The sequence below is a fragment of the Numida meleagris genome, chromosome 6 (assembly GCF_002078875.1).
Source record: "Numida meleagris isolate 19003 breed g44 Domestic line chromosome 6, NumMel1.0, whole genome shotgun sequence".
Taxonomy (NCBI): Eukaryota; Metazoa; Chordata; class Aves; order Galliformes; family Numididae; genus Numida; species Numida meleagris.
The window spans coordinates 25774105-25791629 of record NC_034414.1 but is presented as its reverse complement, the minus strand read 5'-3'; the positions used below and the strand labels follow the sequence as shown (position 1 = coordinate 25791629).

Here is a 17525-nt window from a genome sequence, read left to right as displayed (position 1 = left end):
GGAAAAATGTATTAACATGTTCCGTGCTGTGCTACCTCCTGCTTATAAATGGCTAATTATATCAATAGAACATTAATGTCATGCTTGAATAAATTCCACCTGCCTCTTTCCTTCCCCCTATATACCTATAATTGATTTGAAGCATCTCAAAAGATGAGATCTGTGCCACCAGGATACTACAGTTCAGCTACTGCTCCTATTAGTATCAAATCTAAGTTGCTGCAAAGTTAAAGGGTTTTGTGGGTAGCAATATTACCATTGGCAAGCTGTGCTATTATGCTTGTGGTGATCATGCCATATGTCACGTGGAAGAATGTTTTATGCACAAACAATATGTCATGTATTCCTTGAGGTTACAGTGTTGTTGAATTGCAGTGGTTCGTTTTAACTGTTCCTTTTTGAAAGTCAGAAATGGTTTGGAGAAAATGATCTTTAATAGGGTTTGGAGACAGTTTATTTCAGTTTGCTTGTTTGGGAGAAGAGGGTCAGTATGGTGTTTTTCATAGACCACATACAAGATATTTCAAACTGAAAAATGTGCATCACACTTCATGGTTAGATATTCTCTAATCCACACTCTGTATTTGGACAATAAGAAAAGTGGACATCTGCGCTATCAGTTCAATGGTAAGTTTTGCAGCAGATGATAGTTCTAATATTTGGCACCCTTTAAGTGCCAGATATTTCTTTCTGCCTACCATACTATCTAATTTCTCCAAACTTTTTTTTAGCTCCTACTTTTGATGTATTTGTTGAGTCCTTTGGCATAGATGCTATTCTGAGTTTCTCTCATCCAAGGCTAGCACAGGGATGCTCTTATGCTGCAACAAGTAACAACTGTGAGCACAGGTAACCTTTAAGAAAACTTGACCTGTCAGCTAAGCTGCTTGATTTATGCAGTAAATCCTAGGAAAAAGAGTTGGACACCTTGCCCTGCTTAGACAGTAGGGCAAACATATTTTTTTTCTGGAAAAAGGTGTCTCCCATTGCTCAGGATTCATGGCAATGAGCATCCCAAACCCAGCAAACACCTGTACCGATCAAAACACAACCAGGAAGAGATGCATGTTTTTCACAGTTTTATTTAGCTTTCTGAAGGAAAAATACCTTTTCCTGTGGAAATCGTGATGTTCTGAGATGGGCTTATCTCCCTTTCACCACAAGACTGCATGCTACCCCAGATTTCTACCTGGTGATAGGCTGTGGACTCACGGTTACTTTCTGTCTGATCCCATGAATGCCAGAAACTGTGTAATGCCAGTTCTAACTAGTTATCCTGCCTATTCTTTTCTTTGAAGTGGAGCTTGTCTTATTCTTTCCAAGATGTTGCTAGCTCAGCATCCCATATGCCACTTCAGTCTGGAGCCCTGAAGATTCCACTGTAGGAAAAGCAGCTGATTTTGCAATCTGGAAATAAATGAATTAGCTACACAAACTGTTATGATACAGAGGCATTGGATGGTACCTTCCTATCACCAGATAATATATTTCAGATGCACTATGAGATTCTATTATTATTCTATAATTACTATTTCAGTTAAATATTTTAACCAGGGAACTGTTGAAAGATGCTCCTGATGCTTACTGATTTCCTCGTTCAGACTATTCTGTAATTTTTTTCAAAATGCATTCATTTTGTGCCCTGAAAAAAAGGAAAATAAACAGCAATGTAACTATAACTGGTAAGTTCTGGACTTGGCAATTTCAGCCTACAATGGACAGTAAATGCAATTTATTTTGCTCTACCCTGTTTTGTCTGGTAAAATTTGCACATTTAAAAATATGAACTGTTTATATAATTCTGTATGTTTGCCAGGTTTGTTCATTTATTCAGCCTGGCTGGGTGACCTTAACTATGGAAGCGGTATATGTAGGCTGGAAGGGAGCTGTGTTTCTAATAGGCTGATTGGGGCAACGAAGGACCAAATATGAGAGCGCACTGTGATGTATGCCATCCCTGTGAGTAGGATGCAGTACTCTGGACTAGGGTTGATGAGCACTGACCTGTGCAGAAGTCTCACCGTTTTCTTTCATTGTTTAACAAGGCTAAATGCTTTATCACTCCAATGTATAAATAGCCTCCTAAAATAGATCTGCCAAGGAGAAGAATTTTTGCCCCTCATCTGACAGTCGTCTTCCAGAGTAACAGCGAGTAACAACTGGAAAAATCTGAACCACAAGGATAAAAATGCACTACTCAGATTTGAGATTACCAACACAGAGAATGCTAAGACCATTTTCAGTATGATGTCAAAACTACGAAGGCTATTCTGACACTTGAAACCCTTTATCTATGTTTGTATGAAATGAAAAGAGAATTAAAATCTTCTGTCGCATGTGCTCATCCCACAAAGCCTCTGAAGCTCTTATGTTAACTGTCTGAGGTTCAGAAACAGAAGGAAGTTCTCAAGATAACACAAACAGCTGCAAGGAGAAAATGCTTTTATTTCATGACTAAACAAGCAAACGTATATTTCCTCTGTTTCAAAAAGATGAGTGAATTTCTTCGTGCCAGGAAAAATGAATCCATCTGATTTTGCTTTAAGCTGTCCTCTTTTTCAAAAGCAGTGAGGGGTTCCACTTCCTTTGCATGATGTAATTTGACTGTTCTGCTTGAATTCTGTTCCCCGTTGATGTCATGTAGCCTCTAGCCAACTATTCAAAACAGAAAAGCCGCTTCTAGTTTAGACTAGAGTGTGACGAGGCTGAAGTTTATAATAAGCCTGCATCCCAGAATGCTGGTTTAGAACCTCACTGGCAGAGCTCGGCTTTTGGAGGAGCTAGAGCTTCATTGGGAGGGTCACTGCCTGCAGGCAGATGGCACCTCAGAGCGGCTGGCAGCAGCACAGGAAGACAGGTAAGTGGGGGATGGTGGAGAGTTCTCTGGGGAGTGGTGAGTCGGAGGCCTATGGGGAGAGAAACCAGGAACAATATTTGGCTATTTAGGGACGAAGTTCAGCTGGGAGGCCTATAAAAACAGGGAAGCTGTACAGATTGATGGCTGGAAGTCTCCACGCCTTTCCTAAGCTGCTTTTGACTATCTCCCTATCTGTTTCTCAGCCTTACTATCCCAAATAAGTAAGTAGTTTCTTGCAGTACTTGCTTCCTCTGGCACTCTTGGTGTTCAAAAAATAGCTCTTCCGTATCACACTGAGGTCTGAGAATAGCCATAATCCAAGATATATTCAGGAAATACTCTGGGGTCACAGTGTGCATACCATCTGCGTCTACACTGCCTCATCATGGCCAGATTTCAGCTGCGGGCTGGACCTTTTCTGGGCTATCTCCAAGCCTCTTGAGTGGCCATATGCCAAAGCCATGCCAGGCAGCTGATGAGGCTCTTGTGGACATGAGGAGCATGGGGACTATGCTTCTGTTTCCACCCATGCTGCAGATGATCTCCTGATGATCCTTCAGAAGTAGATATATATCATGGGTGTCCAACCTTTGGCTTGCTTGGGACACAATGAGTGAAGAGGAATTGTCTTGGGCCACATATAAAATATACAATATAGTTAATGTAGATAAATAACAAAAGATGTATTTATTATTAAAACATAGAAAAGAGCAACAAAACCATAAAACTAGTGAGATATTTAATCTTGTTTTTGTGAAACTAATGCATCCGTCTGATTCGATGGAAGTAAATGCACTTCCTAGCAAGTTCTCAAGGTGCTTGTCAGATTTTTGATGAAATTTTACTCTTTCTTTGTTTCATCCTTGGAAACGGTTGTTCATAAATATGTGTGCTGCCAAAAAATGACTACGTTAATTATGTGTGGTTGTGAAGCAAGGGATATTTTTGTCTGGTCAGATAGGGCTTAGAGAAGTCTGGTAGAGACATGATCAATTTTCTTTGACTGTTTTATCTGACTGCAGCTCTATACATTCCATTTGATAATTCACGGGTAATGCATTTAGGTTGACTGAAAAAGGAGTTGCAAATATACTAAAAAATTGATGCTATTTTTGGCTATCTTGAAACTTATTTTCAAATTCCTTTATCAAAATTTACAACTTTATCAAAATTCCTTTATCATATCTTTCACTGTTCACAAGACTGTGTTTAGCCAGTGTATCAAAATGCATTAAATCATTGGCCATAACTTGAGTTAGCACTGCACTGTGCCCTCCCTGTGACCTGGTTTCAGTTAAAATAGCGTTAATAGGACACTGATGTGTGGTTGTTGCTGAATGCTGGGTGCAGGCCTGGGTCCAGGCTGGGCCACTCAGTGGGGCAGAGCTGCCGCCATGTTGGCACTGGGCAGGGGGCAGCTGCAGGACAGGCTGTGCCAGGCCGCATGCAGGCTGCAGGTCGGGCATGCCTGGATTACATGAAACTAGTGTAGAAAGACAAATCTACTGTGTGGTAGCAGGGATAAGAAACTGTCCACTAACTGTGGACTCATCCCACGTGTGTGCCTTGGAGAAGGGAGGGCAGCCTGTGGGCTGCTGGCTCCTGCTTGCATTTATTGGTGTGATCTGCCAGTCTGGCCTGAGAGCCACCTTCCTGCTACACAGTGAAGGTCCAGATGTTTCCTGTGTGGAGATTTTTATATGTGGAAGCAACATTACTTGAGGCGCTGTGGGGGGCAGAAGGTTGAGCTGTCTTGCACGTGTTTGAACTTATTTTCTTTGAGATTTGGGGAACCTTCTCCTTAGTGGATCTCAAGTGTGTGTTTTTTTTACACATACCCTCAGGGACACGTGTACACAAAACGTACCTGATGGTATGGAAGGTGGCAAGCTGTACCAAACCTTTCGTCTCAGCCAGTTGCACAAGCTCAGTCCTCTGTGGCACAAATATGACCATATGGCTTTTAAATCCACACTGACATTGCCTAGTGGTAGCTCAGAGGCTGGTATTAGGCCTTCTTAGTCACAGCAGTGAATGGTCTCATGAGTAGGGACACATCATATGAAGGCATCTGCACCCATCTTTGCCAGTGTGTTTCCTTCTGGCCCTGGTCCTGGCAAAATCCTCCATCCCGGTGAGTGAGGGCAGTGGTGGTGGGAAACCAGCACTGATGCCAGGTGAACAGGGCCAGGAAGGCCTCTTCAGGCCAGGGGCTCTGCTGTCCGTCTGTCAGTCCTTATGGCAAACAGCCCCTGAGGTGGGAAGGGAAGAAGCAAACTGCACATCAGCACCCTGTTACAGTTGCTTTTATGTTCTTTGTAATGGGTATTTAAACACTTATCCTGTTTTGGAGAGGGTCTGGGAATTCACACATTGTTTGTAAGGTGAGGGGAAGACTATTCTTTAAAAAGCAAATGAAATATCAGATGGGTCAAAAGGCAGTTTCACATCCCTCTTTATTTTGCACTGTGGTGCCAAGAGCAGGAGAGCAGTGGGGTGGGGATGGGAACAGAGGAGCTACAGTGATGCAAGCCAGGCTGTTTGGGTATGAGAGCTGTTTGATCTCCACAGTCTCTGCTTCTGTCTTAAACAGAACAAGTTCATGGCAGATAAGAAAGGGTGCTGAAAAAAATACAACACATCTCATGTGGCTTCTGCTTTGCAGAAGGGAATCCCACCTCAGGGCATTTCCTTTTAAGAAACAAGAAAATGCTTCTGCGTATGTGGAAAACTGTTCCAGATTGAAAGCAGGGCAAGGTAGAGGCTGTTGCTTCTTTCTAAGGTCACTCTTCAGGTTCCACTCCTCTGCAAAGGCAGCAAGAGAGGCTCTTAAATAGGCTGTAGGAGTGATTTTTATTTATTTTTTCTTTTTAAAGGAGCAACGTCATTTGTGTCATTAAGAAAATGTTGCAGACTCCAACAATGAATGCTTCCACACCACCACATCAAATACAGCCTGTTCTGAGTTGCTCTTGGCCTCTCCCTGTTTGACTGTCCCTCCAGGAAACTGCACAAAATATCGTTGTAACTTTTCTCTTACCTTGCTAAGGTATAAATAACTGAGGAAAAGTTATTCCTTTATAAATGTCCACCATTTTGACATGTACATATGTATATAGTAAATAGAAATAGGTATAGAGTTAGTGAAATTTTATACCAGATCTCTGATTGTCTTCTCTTGTCAAAAAAAGCAAAGCCAGTGTTTCACACATTTATTCACTAGATAATAATTAACTTGCAACAGGGAGAAATACCTACATCCAGGCATTCATCTACAGGTTCTCTGCCCTCTTTTTTTATAAGAGAGAAGACCAGGCACCTTCTCAGCACAGACAACCCAGCCAAATTGCACCAGGCTTAAGCCAGTAGCCTACGATTGTACTTTTAGTAGAACATAGGTATATATAAAAGCAAGGTAGAAAAGAGAGGAGCAGAATTACAACATGGCAATGAGCTTACAGAAGAGGTAGAAACAGTTGCTGAATTTCCATCCTCTTTATCCTGTGGCACTGTTCCCATTTAATGATTACTAAGAATGACATTTTATTAATTGGCTGCTAAATACATGTCCAGGAATTTGGAGGGAATATTTTGAGTAATACCTGCAACATATGCGTTCAATTTTAATTTTTATCTGACTTAAGTGATACTACATATGACATTTCTCTAGGTTAAGCATGAAGATAAAGATTTTCTTGATCAAGTTTTACCTGTACTGAACTGGGGATAGATTGTTCATTTCTTCTTACGTATTTCCTCACCTCATTTTGGATGCTAACAAAACTATACTTGTCAGAAGGCAAAAGGCTGATATTCTCTTACCTTATCTCTGAGGGGAACATTTTCACTTACAGCTTCTGATTTCAGATTCCTGCCCATTTTCTTTTACTCCCAGCAACAACCCTCCAGTTCCCAGCAATGATGCCAGGTCAATGTATTCTGTGGTTGCGCAATCTTGTCAGTGACAACAAGGACTCTGCTGTATAAGTTACCAGAATCATTTTCCCTGTTGTTCTTAGTGGTAAAGTCCATCAATAGAAAACTTTACAAGTATGCCTTTGCACTGACAGCTTGATCCCAGTTTGCCCTTCCAGCAACTGTGCACATGAACTTCCTCAAAGTGGTGACTGGCAAATTTCTGACTCTTCATAATTTTATATTCTCACTTGCTTTATCTCAGTTAAACTACTTGGGAATTATTCTGATCTTTGTACCTCTTCTGTGCTTTCATTTTTATACTCCACTTTTAGGTTCAATTTCCAAGGAAAAAATCTCTGTAGAAAAGTCTGCGATCAGTCAGAGTCCTCAATGAATCTGTGAAAGACTCGCTGCTCTTTACCAAAGGGTCAGCATGGTGGATAGCTGTTTTCACTCTATTGTAGCAGTTTTGGCTTAGTACATATCTGATTCTTGTGCTCAAAAACAATTTAAGGCCTGTGACAGCTCATTGGTTCTCACAGGTTATTTCCTTTAGAACAGGTGAAAGGTTCATAGGCATATCATAAATACTTGGTCTCTGTTCCTGAATTCAAAGGCTGCTTTGCATGAAAACCATGAGCTGAACGTAGGACTACAAGTGAATCTAGAACTGAAAGTCATTCTCCAGAATGACCAACCGCTGAACGTGAGAACGGAGTTCCTCCTGACCTCAGTAAGTTCAGATTTTTTTGTGTTATTTGATCTGTTTTTACTGTAATGTATCATTACAGCCAGATTTGGCTTTTAGCACTGCTTCTACATCCAGCAAGTACAGATATTCTGTCATAGCTCTGTTTTCATGTAAATGCTCATGTTGGGAGCATTTGTAACAGAATTTCATAAAACACGTGAGCTGTTGTACAAGGCAGTAGTTCAACAGCAGTCATTGTCCAGGGTGACTGCAATGCCTGGCTAAAAACTCTTTTATAAAAAGGAGGTTGCAGACATTCCGAGAACATCTGGCAAATTCAGAAATGGCTTTATTCTATAGGTTTATTTTATGGGAGTGGGTTAACATCACCTCTCTGGCAGGCAAATGCAATTCTTTGAATATCTGCTCTTCAAATGGAGAAAGTGGGCCATGCTGAGCTAGCTCAGAGAATCAGAAAGTATGGCAAGTATCTTTTTTGTAGTTCCATTTTCAAACTTAGCAAAATTCTTCCTTTTATAAGGCTTTCCTCTGTGACCATGATCCTTCCTTATGTTACTGCTGAACTGTTAATCTTCAGTGCTGTCCCGGTAAATCAGTGAGGGTTAAGAAACACCTGGGAAAAGAAAAAAGGAAAAAATACATAGTAACAAGTCTCTGCTTCAGCAATTACCACACTTTTCCATCTTGTAAAATGGCAAAGTTTTTCACATTTATGAGAGAACAGAAAAAAATCAGGCAAGCGGATTCTCGATTGTTGTGATGCTGTTTCTATATGCATTTTGCAGACTACCCACAGTAGGGTAGATCATGTTTTTTTCAGTGTTTTAGGTTTTATGAATTAAAAGGGCACAGAGCCCAGAGCAGCCCTCTGCAAAGCACTTACAAATGATCCAGGAAGCATCGTCCTCTGCAGGTTTTCACAGGTTTTAATTTTTCATTCCCTTTTCTCTTTGCAGTGGGGTGACAACAGCAGACACATCTCTGTTCCACAATTACAGCAGATTTCTTGGTTTTGCAGATAGGCTGATATACAGGTAATACTAACAGTTACAGCATTAGTTCAAGGATTTGACATTTGGTCACTAAATATGTCTGTAGATGTGGATTTTTAGACAGATTTTTATTTTAGATGAAACTCTTGCCTTCAAAACAGCAAAGCTACTCATTAGATATTCACACGGTAAGCAAAATAACACCAAAAGAATTGTGTGGTTGAATTGAAATCTGGTTTATTTCATCAGAGATTCTTAAGGGGAGACTCCCCTCCTTTCTGATGTTCCTGAGTATTCCGCTTGGGTGCTGTGATGAATTAGAAGCCTGATTTTTGAATGATATGGAGGTAGACAAGTACTAGCCTCGGGAAAAGTAATAACAGTCCCTGATTCCTGGCCCAGGGCGTTGTTTGAGTGATAATGGAACTGTGTCACCATCCTTTCAGAGAAAGATATGGAAAAATTGAACTTGTAAGAGGAAAGAACCACGTTATTTCTTTTCTTAAAAAAAAAGCATTCAATTTCTGCTTGAAATACCATGATGAGAAAGCCAACAACATCATCCCAACCAGTTCTAGAAGAGCATAACACACTTTCAAGCAGTGCTTTGGGTGATTTGCAAATACCTCTCTCTCTGACAGTGTCTAAATTCAGTTCTCAGTTGTGTGATTTCAACATATTCCATGAAGTTATTGATGACATTCATATCATGGTTCTTATGGGATCAAGTGGCTGGAGAGAGACTGAAAGAAAGTAAACATGCATAAATATGTCTCATTTTCATCTTGACAGTAGATTTAGATTTAAATTTAAAAGGGAGAACACTTTAGTAAAAATAAAGTTGAGTGAACATAAAGTGCAAAGTACAAGCTAAAGGAAATTAGAGTATTACACTGGGTGTGGTATTGAATTTTGTACCTATGGGAGCTGGATTTCCACTATATATTGGGTACATCGTTGTTTGTAGCTGGCCAGGTACATCTCTTCGGTACTGACCACCTCACTGGAATTTCTGACTTCCTAGGTCACCATGAATAGTGAATTTGAAAAAGATCACATCAAAAGGCTGCAGGAGCAGCGTATGTTCATGCAAAAGAAAACCTTCACCAACTGGATGAATAATATCTTCGTCAGGAATAATGTAGGTAGCTACTCCAACTGTGTCTTTTTTCCTGGTCTTGTCTTTGATTGTTTCACTTGCTGTATTCTTGTGTATGTCAGTTTTTACACATCTTTTCTATGCATCACAGTTACTTACATATGCAAACAAGAAAGACTTTGCCTTACCAGAGTACTTCATCCTGTATCTTCTGCCTCAAAATTATTTGCATTGCCCATGTTTCCAGTTGCTGCTCAGTGGCTAAGAAAATCTTGCCTTAGGTCCAGAGTTTTCAGACGTATTACTGTGCCATTACAGATTAGTGCGGTTTCAGTAAGTGTCAGACTTCCAGAAAGTATCACAGGTAGTGTACAATTGACTTGTTTGTGCAAGGTAATCCACTGTATTCCAAAAGTCACCAGATTTACTGCAGACAAATTCATTTGGGGGCTCAAATAATGTATCTGTGACACAATATGGAATTACATTTTCCAAGAACAATTCACTTTTCTACTGTCCGTAGTTGATATTAATGAAAATGGACCTTGGAGACACCAAACCAGACCAGGCTTCTTGTTTCCGTTCTAGCTCATGAATATTGGACAATGTTTCAGTATTAGGCATATGTTTTTCAATTTAATGTTTATCTCAGCATTTTGTGTAAAGACAGCCTCAAAGTACAATCAACTTTTAATTTTTCCTACTCTGAGCAAGGACCTGCAAAACACATTCTCGTTTTCCTACCTGCAAGAAAGTTAAGCTTTTATGATGTAGGAAATTATTTCTGCATAGCTACAAATCAATATATACTTTGTCATTTAAAAAAAAACATTCAAGTTCAAAGATTAAAACGCTAGTCTCCACTTCCTGCATAATACTTGACTGTGGATCATAAAAGCATGAGAAAAAATCCTGTGAGAGCTTTCCAAACCTTATACGGTAAGAAATGGTGCAGAGACCGAGAGCTTATCAAGGTCTTCTCAGTAACGCAGTCAAGCTTGCCAACATGGACTTTAGCTTGATACTATCCTGCTACAGGACACTGCAGTACTGTCAATTGCACTATTGACTACTTCAAGTTTAGCATTAAGGGTATTACTGGAGTGAATTTGTTAAGCAATCTTTCATTTGTATGGGTGAAGACAGATGTAACAAAACTATAACTGTCACTCAGTGGGGCATAAAGCAGATGTAGGGAGACAGTCTCTTTACAGATAAATTAAAATGGAACTATTCTTCATGAATAAAAGCACCACAGAATATAACAGCTTTAACTTTTTTATTTTAATATACTGTAGGCAGAGTTTTAGGATTACTTAAATGTAAAAAGTAGTAAAGATGGCAATAAAACAGAATTCTGGGGGGAAATAATCAGCCAGAGAAAGTTGCCAGTCCTTGTCCTAAACTAAAGTCTCTCTACATAACTTGCCCTTAAATTCTCAGTAATTTACAGGAAAAAAAAAAAAAAAAAAACTGTTAAACTGGTCGGTAATTTGTCATGAGCAAAAAAAATGCATTTATCCTTTATTTCACCTACATTTAACTATGCTCTGAACTGAAAAGCAAACAAACAAAAAAACCACACAATTAACCAATTGAAGTTCAGGAATATTTTATTTCTTTTTTTTTTTTTCTAAGGTGAAAAGATTATTTACCATGATTTCAGAATCACAGTAAGTTATTGTTGGGTGTGTGGTATGGTTTCATTGTCACTTGATGGCTAGTGGCTTAAGGCCAAAAGGAAACGCCTAAGACAAGCTCTTGTTAGATCAGAGTACACACTATGTCATGGTGTGTCACCTAAACTCTGGGTGACATTACTACTGACAGCAATGAGATATGTTTTTGTAGATCCTAATGTTTTATACAGTAACTGAACTTAAGTGTGAGACCATCTGTAGATATGGAGACTTGAGGTGGCAGTGAAGTTCCGTGCAGGAAGTAATAAGTAATTAAGTAAGACTTAAGATTTTGGAATGTAAAATGAGTCATGAAAACTCTCATGTATCTTCTCATTTCCTTTATTTTGCCTCACTTAACTTTGGGATTATCATCTTAAATTTTAAATGGAATACATTGCTCAGAATAAAAAGCTGAAAAGAGACTTTTCAATTGAAATAAAGAATGTCAGCACTTCCAAAATATTTATTTTTGTTATTTTGTTATTTTTTCAAAATCTGTTTTTTTTTCTGTATTTCCTGAGTTGAGTTTTGTTAGGATTTTTTAGTCCTGTCTACTTTCTGAAATAATGTCAGTCCCTCTGTGAACCTATTTTTTTGTGATTTTACTTTCATCGCTTATGCTTCACATTTATGCAATGACACAGCAGACTCAGTGCAACAGCAACAAGGTGTTGTTTGTTTAGTACTACAAGTCAAGGGACCTGTGGGCCAAATGTTCAGCCAGTGTTGATATTGTGTGACTGGTCTTTGCAGGTAAGGGCTGAAATAGAAAATATTTACATAGACCTGAAGGATGGCATCTATCTCATGCAACTTCTGGAGCTGCTCTCCGGAGAATCTTTGCCCAGACCGAACCGGGGAAAGATGAGAGTGCATTTTCTAGAGAACAACAGCAAAGCCATTACATTTCTGAAATCCAAGGTAAGTTGATACTAATATTGATATTATAGATAAAAATAGATTGTGTATGTTACTAACTGATTAGTCTGATGTTCGTAATGATTTCCGCCTCTAATACCTAGCAGAATGTTCTTCGAATACAGGTCTGGTTTTATTAAAAAAAAAATCAGATTTTTGTTATTTTATGAGAAATGTGACCTACAAATATCTAATATTCCTCCAAAAATGTCACACCTAAATGAAAATGAATTACATTTTGAAATGCTGATTTAAAATAGTGACTTTAAACTTCCCATTTAAAAAAAAAAAATGAGAGAAATGCAGTCAAAACATTCACTTTCATAATAGAAAATATTTATTTCCTCAGATTCACGTTTTCTGATGGAAATATTAGCCATGTGAAAAAATCATTGACAAGTTTTGGTACTGGAAAGAGGAAAGCTGTAAAAAGAAAATGGGCTGGCAAATAAGAATATGTGACTGTAAAAGAGAGAGCAGCGCTATAGGGAAAAAAAAGCACAGGAAACACAAAGGCATAGGGAAGAGGGAGAAAGTTAATGCACCAGTGAACTTTTCATTTTACTCATGTAATTACCTCACTCTTCCTTGTTTTTTTTTTCCTTTTACTGGGATTTTAGAAATAGCAGCAGATTTATCCTGGATGTCACAACCATATTTTCTGGATAGGTGAAGGAATGTCATGCACTGTTAAGAGCAGGACAAGGCAACCAATGAACATTTTTGGTTCCTTTGGCAAAAAGGAATAGCCAACTTCTTAAAACAGCCCCTTTGTGACTGAAGTCAGATAAATGTTCTCTGAAGCTTGGGTAGTTCCTGAAAACCTGTCTACAATTCCTGAATTAATTCAAAGATTTTTTTGGCAACACTTTTCTTCCCTGTCAACTTAAAATTTTTCATTATTTTCTTTTTAGATGTAATGTTTTCCCAAATACTAGGGCAAAGTAAACAGCAGTAGACACTGAGGAAGCCACCTGGTATAAAAATGAGGATTTTAGAGCTCTGATACAAACAGTTTCAAGCAAGTCATTGCAGTAATTTTATATATTCAAGTTGTGTATCCTCACTTGAGCTACAAGATGGCATGCCATTTTTTTCTTTTCTAACAACTAATTGTATACTTTTCTGGAAAATCATCAAACAAAGCTCTGTGTTATGAGTTCTGAAGGAGCAGAGGGGTTTCGTAGCAGTAAACATGGGAAAGTATGTGATGCATACTTTTCCACTGATTGCAAAACAAATGCAATGCAGCATGGGGCTTGATGTGATCCATCTAACACATCTGCTAAAAATGCACTTCATGTAAGGCCCAGGAGCGTGTGCGCATCCAGACTTTTCCAGTTAGACTGTTACTTGCCACACAAGTCTAGCCTGCAGAGAACGGTTCACAGAGATACCAGGAGACTATAGAGCATGCTCAGACTTCATGAAGCGGTATGACTTTGTTGGCATATTACAGCCTTTCTTGCTGTTCAAGAAATAATGGAGAATGAAGCTGTGACTTATTTAGTAGGATATTTGGACTGTTTGGTGAGCCCAAGAGTTATATGTAGACTAGCTATCTGGAGATCACATCAAATGATCACTGAGTTTGCTCAGCTGCCGCACCTTTGGAGGAAAGAGTCACTGAGCAGTGTTTCTTTACTTAACCACAATTTTCAAAACCAATAAATGAACTTTAAATCTTGGAGACCACCATCCCTTTGTCAGATATTTCCTGAATCTCATTTTTGGTTCATATGGGAGCTCAGGGATGAGCATGGAAGTTCTCAGATATATGGACAAATGAAGTTAATTGTGTAAAATCTGTTTCCTTAAGAAAGCTTGAATTCCCTCTTCAACACCAGCTTATTACATAGATGTCTTGTTCAGAGAGCTTGATGTGAGTAATTTCATACTGAACAAATATTTGTTTATTAGCAGGTACAAGTGAAAGTGATTGGTCCTGAGAATATCGTAGACGGTGACAGAACCTTAATCCTGGGACTCATCTGGATCATTATACTTCGATTTCAAATTTCATCTATCAAACTTGATAAGGTAAAATGAGGTCTTTTTCTTTTTGCCTGATTAGGGGAATTCAGAGGCTTTGTAGATCTTCAGATCAGAAAGGACTGTTATGACGATGTTTCCTGTCCATTTTGATCATGCAGATCTTATATTACCCAATTACTTGCCAGCAAGTTGTGAAAGAAATTGAATCCATTTCATAATTTCTCAAAGAGACAGAAAACAACAGTATAACAATAATAATATTCGTGTTCATCCACTCCCTTCCACAAACTTTTTACTGGCTTTAACTCCAGAAAGAATTTCTCTGATGACACTTATCTCTAGATATGAAGTACATGCTGATCTTTCTCTAAATAAAGTTATTATTTTTTATTATTTTTGGAAAAAGGAGTTTTTCACCATGTACTTCAAGTACATGAGAGATAAGACCTATGAAGATACTGTGAAATCAAAATTAGAAATTTCTAATGATAGATCTGAACACTATTTTTTTTCTGAATTCTAGATCAAAGCTAGGAAAGCAAATGAACTAAGCTTTATATCTTTCTTGCATTTACTTGACTTCTACAAACCTTGCAGAAGAGAAAAAAATGGAAACTTATTATCTTCATTTCATATTATGATTTAGGAATTCATTCAATTAACTTTTAGTTTGATAGAAAACTCCTAATTTTATGTTAAGTCATTCTATCTTTATGACAGATTCAGCCTGGAACTCATGACTGTTAGAGATGATTTACAAGTCAGACAGAAGTAGTACAAAGTTATCTTTATTGTGAATATAAAACACAGGTGCTACTTTCACATACTGCACACACTGATTTTTCTTTTCTCTCCTGTCTTCACAGGAAGAATTTGGAGGCAGAGCTGATCAGCTATTTGCCAATGAAGCCCTACTACTTTGGTGTCAGCATAAAACTGCCAGCTATTCCAACGTGAATGTGAAGGACTTCTCTAAAAGCTGGAGTGATGGACTGGCCTTCAATGCACTTATACATGCCCACAGGTAAGAGCTGAGCTCAGGATGATTTGCTTGTTGCTCTTTCTAGTTCTGGCACAAGCTGTCTGAAGGCACAACAGTCTGAATAACAGATATTTGCCAAGAAACCAGAAAACTCTCCCTTCTTAAATGGATACGCTGCCTCTGAGGAAGAAAGAAAGGGCCAAGAGCTCCTGCTTCACTGTTCATTTTGCTGGAAATAAAGTGGAATTTCTAAGAGATTATCACACATCTGAACAATGCTGCCCAACATTTGGTCTAAGCCTCTTACTCCTATTCTCATTGCTCATTTTCAACTCTTATTAGGGTAGTGATTTTTTTTATTGTGTAAGTTTTGTGAGCATTTACACCTTCTGATTGAATTTTAACAGAGTAAACTTCTCAATTTTTAACTTCCATCTCTGACCGTTTTAAAAGATGTGAAGAAAACAGCCCAAGGAGAGAAAAACCACCTGAGACAGCCTTGGACAGTTCTCCCAGTAACAGTTCTGCTCCATCTTCCAGTCAGGATACTCGGAAATTTACTCATCTGGGAGTCATCTCCCCGTTCAGAATTTCCACTCTAGTGTGCAATGGTTTTCACTGACCTGTGAAGGTCAGAGATGTGCTGGGAGTGGTATTTCAGTTTCATAAAGGAGAATATTCTTCCAGCTATATTCATAAAAAAGAATATTCTTCCAGCTATATAGTTCTGATGCTTCTAAATAAAGCAGATCAAACTGAATAATTTCAGATTCCTTTTCTAATAAACAGTTTATGGCTTATCATCTGAAAGATCTTAAGACAAACCTAAATATCTCTTCCCCTTTTTCTCTCTGTTCTTCTCCTTGCCAAGGCCTGATCTTATCAACTATAGCTCACTGCGGCAGGACCAACCCATCAAAAACCTGAACAATGCCTTTAATGTTGCTGAGAAAGAGCTAGGGATCAGCAAGCTGCTTGATGCCGAGGACGTGGCAGTACCCTCCCCAGATGAGAGATCCATCATGACTTATGTGTCACTCTATTACCACTATTTCTCCAGAATGAAACAAGGCCAGACAAATCAAAAGCGACTTGCTAAAGTAAGTGCATTGCTATCTTCAGAATTTAAATTTTAAATTCATAAAGTTAAATTTGTGTTGGAAATGTATTTAGTGCAAGGTCAGCTTCAGGATCATTTGAACTGAAAAAAATGGCATCAAACTGACTTGAAAACTTTTTATTGTCACTTGAATGTTGAAAAGTGTATGTATGTAGGCTTTGATTTCTAAAGGGACTACATTTGTCTCTGGACACAGATCCCTTTTCAACCTCCCAGTTTCTGTTTGAGAGCTGATGTGCCTCTAATGCAGCTTGAAGCCTTGCAGATCTCATTAATCTTGGGAAGATTACAGCTAGGCAAAACCAGCTAGTCAACAATTTTCTAATTTAATAGGAAAGATTTAACAGGAGAGACTACTCTGAATTTCTATTTTCTGTGGAAATCCTCATCCTTTCTTTCTAACTACTTAGTCAGGTACAAATTGTGAATAAACAAATGAAAAATGAGCAAGTGCAACAGAAGGAGGAAATCTCCAAGAAAAAAAGTGAACTAAAGGTTAAAATTATAAAATAAAAGATTTTCTTATCACTTTCACTACACATTAAGTCTCACATATGATTGAGTTACATATAAACTACTTGCATCCTGCTAATGGAAAAGGGAAGGAATTCTGAGTAGATCTTGGCCAAAATATTGTGGTCCTTCCACCAAAGACCACTTCCCTTGGAGAGCATTTATTTTCTACCTTCAGAATACTCCACACTGTATTTTTTCAAACAGCCTACAGAAAACCTATACACTCAGGATGTGGCCTACACATACATCTGGGCTTAGCTAACTGCCTGATTATAGAAGGGGGGATTATATTGCTCAGTAGGAGACACAAAACCAGGATATCCCTGGTGGTGACAAGGCAAAACCTTTTTATGAAGCAGCGTTTGTTCAGCTAATGATCTGAGACAAGAACAAGATGATCCTGAAACGTTTCTCAGTAACAGTGATGTTCTCTGAAGAATTGTTGGATGACAACCAGGCTTTGAATTCAGTTACATAAAAGATTGGGCATAAGTGATGAGAGCAGGCAGTAAGATTTGTCTGGACTCCAGCAGAGATTCTGCTTTTTGGCCAGGATCAACAGCCTGTATCTTTGTAATACAGGCAAACACAGAAAGAGTATTTCTTACTCTGTCCTTTTTCACTGTTTTTTTCACTTTGTATAGGTATATTCATGCATTCTTTTCTCTCTCTCTCTTTCCACCTACAGCTTTCTTTTTCTCTCTTTGTCTCCTCTGGTATTTTCACCTGTCTTT

The 17525-nt window shown here is 38.6% G+C and overlaps 1 protein-coding gene across 1 annotated transcript in view; it reads left to right on the top strand.

Moving 5' to 3' along the window:
• The window catches only part of SPTBN5 (spectrin beta, non-erythrocytic 5), a 97440-nt gene continuing 84166 nt past the window's right edge, over positions 4252–17525 (top strand). Inside the window, exons 1-7 of the mRNA XM_021402228.1 lie at positions 4252–4314; positions 7392–7508; positions 9504–9620; positions 12014–12181; positions 14099–14218; positions 15040–15197; positions 16027–16255. Of these exons, the coding sequence (XP_021257903.1) occupies positions 4252–4314; positions 7392–7508; positions 9504–9620; positions 12014–12181; positions 14099–14218; positions 15040–15197; positions 16027–16255 (972 nt within the window). The remainder of the gene's footprint in view (positions 4315–7391; positions 7509–9503; positions 9621–12013; positions 12182–14098; positions 14219–15039; positions 15198–16026; positions 16256–17525) is intronic.